General features: G+C 53.3%; 1 protein-coding gene across 2 annotated transcripts; it reads left to right on the forward strand.

Annotated features, from left to right (window-relative positions):
• The first annotated feature begins 93 nt into the window (after positions 1-93).
• On the forward strand, positions 94-7,704 carry PPM1M (protein phosphatase, Mg2+/Mn2+ dependent 1M). 2 transcript variants are annotated; one of them, XM_017819952.1, is made up of 10 exons: positions 94-308; positions 1,297-1,420; positions 2,066-2,320; positions 2,772-2,884; positions 3,926-4,010; positions 4,336-4,454; positions 4,892-4,955; positions 5,880-5,987; positions 6,283-6,431; positions 6,711-7,704. In XM_017819952.1, the coding sequence occupies exons 1-10, from the start codon at positions 94-96 to the stop codon at positions 6,853-6,855; spliced, it is 1,377 nt and encodes a 458-aa protein (XP_017675441.1). In that variant the 3' UTR covers positions 6,856-7,704. The 2 variants fall into 2 exon arrangements, with proteins under 2 accessions (XP_017675441.1, XP_017675442.1); XM_017819953.1 differs by lacking the exons at positions 94-308; positions 1,297-1,420 and having other exon boundaries at positions 2,230-2,320; positions 2,711-2,884.
• Positions 7,705-8,281: the final 577 nt, after the last annotated feature.

Below are 8,281 nucleotides of genomic sequence, written 5' to 3' on the forward strand. Positions count from 1 at the left end.
CGGAGCGCGGGGCCGCTCCGCTCCGCACCGCCCCGGGGCGGGACCGGGGCCGGCCCCGGGAGGAGCCGCCGGAGGAGCCGCCGCTGCCCGGCCATGTCGGCAGAGTGGCTGCGGCGCTGGCGGCGGGGCGGCCCCGCGGAGCGCCCCGGCCCAGACCCGGCAGCGGGGCCGGGGCCGCCGCCCCCCGCCCTCTGCTACCGCCGGCCCAAGTTCGTGCCCGGCGGGGCCGAGGAGAGCCCGCGGGGCGGGCGGGCCGTGCGGGGCGCCGGCAGCGAGCGGCGCCTGCCCTGGGGCGCGGGATACGCCGAGTGAGTGCGGCGGGAGAGCCCCGGGGCGGCGGGGTTAGGGGGTCTGTCCCGGGCTGCTGAGAGGGTTTGGGGAGGGGGAGTAGCGCAGGTTTGGGGGCTCTTGGGGGTGTAGAGGATGCTTGGGGGGCGAAGGGCACTCCTGGGGAGGTGTCGGGGGGTGGTCGCACCCCGCCCCGCGCCCCTCGGGTGCAGCCCCCCACTGCCCGGAGCCGCCTGCCCAGGGGCAGAGCTCGGCCTCCCACCCCGTTTGCGGGCGAGGAGGGAGCGGCTTCCTGCTCCAGAAGAGGATTGACGTGGCAGCGTGTCCCCCAACCCCTCTCTATCCCTGCTGGGGACACCCCTGCCCACCCCCTGCCAGCGGCAGGACAGGTACCAGTGCAGTGAGAAGTGGCCGGGGCAGCCCCGAGAGCACCACCGGGTGTCTGTCCCCTTGCTCCTAACTAAGTGTCTTTAAAACGAAGGGGAAGATCACATTTTTCGAAATCTCTTGTTTTGCTTTTTTAAAGGGCAGAGGGGATGGATCAGGCAGAACAACTCCAGCCAGGAGCTGTCCCCACATCCTGGCCAGACCACCTCACCACCCTGTGGCTGTGGGATGGCACAGTGTGAAATGCAAGGAGAGCAAACTCCCATCCAGGGACAAACCATTAGCAAGGCTGGAGGGAAAAGCAGTGGTGGTGGTTTTGCAATTCACTGTGTTGACAAGGAAATAGCACAGTGTGGGCTGCTGACAAGGGCTTACTGAGGCCAGGGTGCTCCAAAACTACTCACTTGTCCCTGTGTCCCTGGCCAGGCTTTTCCCTGCTGTACATAAAGGGCTTATTGTTTCGGTCACCAGCAAAGAGATCCTCGAGTTTGAAAAGGGAGCAGGGAGCATGGGGCTGGAAGGAAGTGGCAAGGTGCAGCTGTTCACTGTGGTGGCACAGCTCGCTGAGCAGGAGAGGTGCAATGCATGACCACACCTTACCTGGAGTGTTTGCACCCCCAGGGTTATCAATGCCGAGAAGTCAGAGTTCAATGAGGACCAGGCAGCCTGCTGTCAGATCTCTGTCCGGAGGAGAGAGCCAGGCCTGGAGGAGGATGAGGAATGGCTGATCCTGTGCTCCATGCAGGTATGCCCCAGGCAGGCTGTGCTCACCCTGCTGCCAGCCTTTTGCTGCCACTCAAGGGCCCAGGGTCAGGAAATACAATTACTCCATCAGTCCTACATACCACTCACTGAAACCCTTCCTTGGACTTGTTAGGGGGACCTGTGTACCTTATGGGCAGCAAACACCCAGCTCTGCCTGTAAATGCCATTTCTACTTCCATGGGACTTGGAGCATTTGAAGTCACCCTTTACTTGGTGCCATCAACTTTCCTTTACTGTCCTCGCTCTGCTTCCAAGGGCCAGTGTGTGTGGTCATCACCTGGGGACAGCAGCATGAAGCAGGCACCAAGATGCCTTCACCTGGGAGCAGACCCTGCCTTACCTCTTGTGAAATGGCCCCATCTCCCCTAAAACACAGAGGAACAGCACGTGAGGTCGGGTGGTGCAAATCCAGACGCTGAGATGATGGGTCTGCCAGAGCAGCACGTGGGCATCATGAGTTTGAGCTGCACAGGAGATTAACTGGTGGCAGGGAAGGGTAGTTGGGGTGGAAAAGCCAGGCAAAACACACTCTGTGATGTTCTGGCTGTGAGCCTGCCACCTGTACAACCTCTTCAGCCCTTGTCTTCTCCCTCCCTTGCTGTCTTTTCCCTCTTCCTCACGGCAGTTTCTAACTGGTTACTACTGGGCGCTGTTTGATGGCCACGGTGGCCCCGACGCTGCCATCATTGCCTCCAACTACCTGCACTACTGCATCAAGCAGAAGCTGGAGGAGGTGGTGGGAGGCATCACAGAGGCCCAGCCCCCCATGCACCTCAGCGGGCGCTGCGTTTGCGACAGTGACCCCCAGTTCGTGGAGGAGAAGCACATCCATGCAGCAGACCTGGTGGTGGGAGCGCTGGAGAATGCCTTCCAGGAATGTGTGAGTACCCCCCTGTGCAGGGCACCAGTCCTGCTGTCCCAGACAGTCAGTCTGTCCCCCCTCACCACCCTGAAGGGCAGGGTCTGCAGTTCTGCAGCTCATGGAGCAGGCAGGAATATTCATCCAAACATGTAAGGGTGCTGAGATCAGGCTAGTTCAGACCCCAACACCTGCCTCAGATTTATTGCACGTCGGCAGTGCTGACCCAGAGGAAAGCTACAGCATCTCTTTACTATTTTTAGGGCTATTGTGACACTCATACAGTGAGTACAAGTTAGATCTCCCCCTCACCCTCCTAAAGCACTCTGTAGTCCAGTGGCAACAGCTGTGTTGGCTGTACCAAAGTAACATCATCGGTCACCTTGCTGGTTTCCTGTGACCTATCCACAGGCAGTTTTGGTTCTGGATTTCTGCTGGGAGCCACGTCAGTCTTTAAACTTTAAACCAACAGGATGAAGTCATCGGCCAGGAGATGGAAGCTATGAACCAGACGGGAGGCTGCACTGCTCTGGCTGCCCTTTATTTCCAAGGAAAGCTGTATGTGGCTAATGCTGGGGACAGCAGGTGAGTCATAATAAAAGGGGGAAGTTGCTGCAGGGCGGGACCTGGGACTTGAGCAAGGTTTCCAGCATCTTACTGTCCTGGTTTCAGCTGGGATAGAGTTAATTTCCTTCCTAGTGGCTGGCACAGTGCTGTGTTTTGTATTTAGGATGAGAACAGTGTTGATAAGCCACTGATGTTTTAGTTGTTGCTGAGCAGGCCCTGCACAGAGTCAGGGACTTTTCAGCTCCTCACCCCAGCAGTGAGGAGGTTTGAGGGCACAAGAAGCTGGGAGGGGTTACAGCCAGGACAGCTGATCCCAAATGGCTCAAGGGATATTCCAGCCCATGTGGCACCATGCTCAGTGTATGAACTGTGGGAAAGCTGGATGGGGCCACTGCTTGGGAAGTGGCTGGGCATCAGTCAGTGGGTAGTAAGCAACTGCACTGGGCATCAATTGTTTTGTATATTCTAATTCTTTTATTATTACTTTCCCTTTCATTTCTGTTCTATTAAACCACCTTTATCTTAACCCACAGATTTTACTTTTTTTTTTTCCTCTCAAATTGTCTCCCCTATCCCACTGTGGGGGGAGTGAGCGAGCAGCTGTGTAGTGTTTAGCTGCCTGCTGGGTTAAACCATGACACTTATTTAATCCAGCAGACAGTAAATGTGGCAGCCCAGCCATTTCCCTCCTGCCTGGCACAGGACCTGTTGGAAGAAAAGAGATTTCATGCCTTCTGGAATGGTTTCAGGATTTTAAGAGACTGAGTCTGCCCAGCCACAGGGCAGCACTGGGGTGGTGGTGCAGCAGTACACTAAGTCTGTTAGGTGTTTAAAAGTGTAAGGTCATTTCAGGGTATCCCCAAGAGCTTCCTCACCTGGCCTTGGCCCCCTGTTCCTCTAGCAGTGAGCTCGACCACTGTCAAACCAGGCAAGCGCCGTTCTCTGCTGCAACAGTGCAATTGCAATGGAGTTATTTAAAATAGTGGCATTTTTAAAATGAGTTTTGGGTGCAGAGCTATTCTCTGGTACAGCTCAGCTTTGCCTTTTCTCCCCTCGTAGGGCCATTCTTGTCCTGAAAGACAACGTTGTGCCCATGAGCAGCGAGTTCACACCTGAGACAGAGAGGCAGCGAATCCAGCACTTGGTGAGTGACCCCTTCCATGCATCACACAATCCAGCAAGCAACCCACTGGGTCACAGGGGGTGCTTGTGGCAAGAGGACCACCAGCTTTCCTTGAAGGCCACTGTGTGGCCAGAATGTCAGCTGGCACTAGCCAGAGGGCTGGGGGTGAGATTCAGCCAACAGTCTTCAGTATGGGAGATGCTTATGCCCTCATTGGAATGTGCTTTCCCAATTCTGTTCTCCATTCTGCTGCTGCGAGTGCCAGCCCTGAGGCAGAAGCAGCTTTGGTGCCCTACTGTGCTGAAGCAGAATCAGTCCATCCTCACACCTTCTTTCCCTCCTCCAGGCTTTTCTTTTCCCAAAGCTCCTGGATGGAGAGTTCACACGCTTTGAGTTTCCACGGAGGTTGAAGGGAGATGACGTGGGCCAGAAAGTCCTGTACCGGGATTACTTCATGGAGGGCTGGTGAGTCCTTTCTGCCTGAGGATAAGGCTGTGCCTCAGGGCACCTTTACCTGCTCGTAGGAGTGGGGAGGTGAAGGGAGAAGTGGCGTCTCCTCCTGCTGAGAGCTGGGCTTGATGGTGGTGAAGGACACTGTGAGCAGCTCCCTCCGACTGAAGGACCGGGGCCTTGGCAGGGTGGTGAGAAAACAGTTGAGATGGTCCTTCTGGGATCCACTGAGGTGGGGCTGGTGCAGGTTGGGGAGATAGGACAGAGTGAAAAACACCTGGGCATTCAGCAAGAGGTCACCTTCACTGCATCTGCTGCAGCAAGTCACACTGCCCCTTCCTCAGTGAGCTGCCTGTGCGTGGGGACTCCAAAAGGGTTGAATCACAGTTGAAATGCTCTGGCTGGGTTGTACCATCAAGTCAAACAAATTAACAGTGAATTCTCTGTTCTAGGGGATACAAGACGGTGGAGAAAGCTGACCTCAAGTATCCTCTTGTCCATGGCCATGGGAAGCAGGTAGCTTAATGCTTTACACACTGGGAAGGCAGAGGCAAGTCTGCTGGGGACCCTCAGTGTCCCTGTCACTCACGGTCACACTCCAGGGCACTATGGCAGATGGACTGCAAAGCACCCAGTGCTCTGGGGCTCTCCAGCATGGTACAGCCCCGATACAGCAGCTCCCTTTGGTGCCTGGTTGGTGTAAACCAGAGCCCTCTGGAACAGAGTCTGCACCCTCCTCCAGAGTACAGCAAAGCAGACAGCAGCCCTGAGCCAGCCTGCCCTTTCCTCTTCTTCCTTTGCACACAAGAACATATTTCAGATGAGAACTTACTTCATCAGCTCCCACTTGGGATTGTCTCCTCTAGCTCTAACTAGTGCATTTCCCACAAACTGTCTTCCTCGAGGAGAGGCTGAGAAAAGGAGCCTGGAGAGGGAAGGAGGAGGCAGGAGAAGCAATGACTGCACACATCCCAGTGTCTGCCTGCTGGGGATGAGCAGAAAGCCCCACCACCTCCCCAGCAATGCAACCCACATGCCACCCCCTATGCAGAGTCAGTGCAGAACCTCCTTTGCCAGCAGAAAGGGACACCCCTCCCCTGCTCCAAACCAACCCAGTTTTTTTCCTTGCCACCTCAGATCAAGAGAAGATGCCACTATGGGCTTCGTGAGGTCTGTAGCATTGCCCAGAGCACATGTACTAACTCCAGAGCACCATGGGCCAGCAGGAGCCATCCACATATGCAGGCTGTCTCCACACTCACATCATGCCATTGGTTCTGGTCACTGCTCCATCTCCAAAGTCTCCAGAGGCTGTTCTGGGTGATGCTTGGAAAAAGGTCTTAAAGGCAGCACATAGATCAATCAGGACAAACCACACATCAGCCTTTAAAGGTGTCACATCCTTATGATTCAATCCTGTTTTGCTTTGTTTGGGGCCAGGCTCGCTTGCTGGGGACTCTGGCTGTCTCTCGAGGCCTGGGGGATCATCAGCTCAAAGTCATCGACACCAACATTGAAGTCAAACCTTTCCTCTCCTGCATTCCCAAGGTCAGTTGCAGCACATGGGAATCGTAGGATGGAATTAAAAATGGTGCTCCTCCTCTGTAGCACCTTTTACAGACTTGGCAGGTCTTAGCTGTGTCCTTTCTCCGTTCCGCTTCTCTCTGGCCATGCTGCCCAGAGAATCCCCAAGACAGAGGAATCTAGAAGCATAGCAGCAAGGGGACATAAAAGATTCAAAGCACCCTGATCCCACTGTGTCATCTCTCAGGGGAAGTCTCATCTCCCTGACCCCTGTGTTACATTGCAGGAATTGTCACAGATTCACTCCTGTGTTTTCCAGGTAAATGTGTTTGACTTTGCTCTGCATGACATTAAGGAAGATGATGTCCTCATCATGGCAACTGATGGCCTTTGGGATGTTCTGTGCAACAGCGAGGTGGCCCAAATGGTCAGGAGCTTCCTTGCAGAAAACAGGACAGATCCTCAAAGGTAACACCAGCTTTGTCATTGTTTTCCCTTCCAAAGAGCTTGGTCAGACCTAAAGCAGGCTGAGGTCACTCTGCTTCCCAGTCAGCTCTGGCACGACCAAGCACTCTTTTCTGTGACTCTGAAAACTGCCTCCTAATCTTTCCCCATCCTAAAGAAACAATGATAAAGGTGGTGTCTTAAAAAACCCTGCTATTTTGACAACATAAAGCCACATCTCAACATTGTTCTTAAGGGGAATAGCACCATGTTAACCCAAACCCTGCATTTTTCCACCCTCAGATTTTCAGAACTGGCGAAATGTTTGGTGTGCAGAGCAAGGGGAATGAAGAGAGGCCACCAGTGGATGCTGGATGACAGCCATGAGGCATCCTATGATGACATCTCTGTATTTGTCATTCCACTACACAACAAGGAGGAGGACTGACTGTTAGGATGACACACAGAACCTCTGTGTGTCAGCATCAAACCGAGACTGAGGGATTTCTGCTGTGTGTGTACACTCTGTTCCAGCAAAACCATTTGCAGTGGAACCTGAAAATGCACAGCCAGCACTTAGCAGAGGATGAACAAGAAGATTAGCTCCTTAAAAACCTGCAAGAGAGCAACACTGGGCAACAAATCATTCCCCTTTCTTGTTGTTAGGCCAAGGATAAATTGCAAAGGGGGCCATGCAAGCTGAAGGGGACTATTTCCAATATCTCTGCGGTACAGCAACACTCAAATCCATATTTCTACTGAACCCTCTCCCTTTTTAATACTGAACAGTAAGGATCAATTGAGATCCACCCAGTGTGAAAAGCTGGCTTTTAATCAGACTTGAACTGGATGCATAAGCTAAAGCATCTCTCATATGCATTTGCTGTAATGTGAGATGTGCTAAAAACCTGGGAGCTGCTGCCAAGCCAGCACTGGGCACAGCCGTGCCTGCGGCATGGGAACACTGGAGCAGGAGCCCAGACCTCGAGACAGTTGCCATTTGTAAGGCAGCACCACCTCAAACCAGCCGACGTTGGCTGGTGAAGCTACACACTGGTGTACGGGAGCCTCCTGTGCAAAGAGACGCACATGCCTTACTGTTATTGAGGAACGCTGTAACACCATGTACAGATTTCTAACAAATCTTAGTCCACATTGCTGACACTTTTTCTATTCAGGTCATTTCTGACAGCAAAGCTGGTTTTGTAGCAGGAGCACTGATGAGAACTGAGGCGTCTGCGTATATCGGGTGATTTAGTAAAAGAGCTCCGAGTAAAATAAAACCGGTTTGTTGCAATTTGTCTGCAGTGCTCAATCTCAAGCACTTACACTCATTATAAAAGGAGCTGCAGCACAGCAGACATGCCAGAGTTGTGCCTTAAACTCAGAGGATCTGCTTCTCAACCCGTTCATTAGCCAGGCAAATTCAGGTCTGGACAAGCTTCCCCATCTCCCCGAGTCCCCACTTTAGTTTCCATTATTCATTACACAGGTTCCAAGATTCCCTGGAGCACCAGCCAAACCCCAGCGTGTGTTTAAGTCCCACAGTGATTAAAGTCCAAATAAAAGTACTTTGTTTTTTTTTTTCCCACGCATCTTAACTGTGGTGTTATTCCTGTTGGGGGTTTTACACAGACCTGGGCTGGAGAAACACAGCCTTAGAAAATCACAGGGGAGTTTTTGCTTTGTATTTCTCTTTGCCAAGAAGCAGTTTGTCACTAGAGGCGTTCCCTTACCAGTACTGACCCAAGGGCTTGGTGCCAAAAGATGATTTCCTGCAGTGGGAGGAAATTCCCCCCAGGAAAGGGACAGCCTTCTCAGCTCCCTGCTCATGGCTTAAGCAAGGACAAAAAACGTTTCTGTCCAGCTTCACT

The sequence above is a fragment of the Lepidothrix coronata genome, unplaced genomic scaffold (assembly GCF_001604755.1).
Source record: "Lepidothrix coronata isolate B3197 unplaced genomic scaffold, Lepidothrix_coronata-1.0 Scaffold78, whole genome shotgun sequence".
Classification (NCBI taxonomy): domain Eukaryota; kingdom Metazoa; phylum Chordata; class Aves; order Passeriformes; family Pipridae; genus Lepidothrix; species Lepidothrix coronata.

Coding starts and splice junctions, on each gene's coding strand:
- PPM1M (XM_017819952.1), top strand. CDS start 94: ATGTCGGCAGAGTGGCTGCGGCGCTGGCGGCGGGGCGGCCCCGCGGAG. Junction 309..1,296: donor TGGGGCGCGGGATACGCCGA/GTGAGTGCGGCG, acceptor TTGCACCCCCAG/GGTTATCAATGCCGAGAAGT. Junction 6,432..6,710: donor AACAGGACAGATCCTCAAAG/GTAACACCAGCT, acceptor TTCCACCCTCAG/ATTTTCAGAACTGGCGAAAT.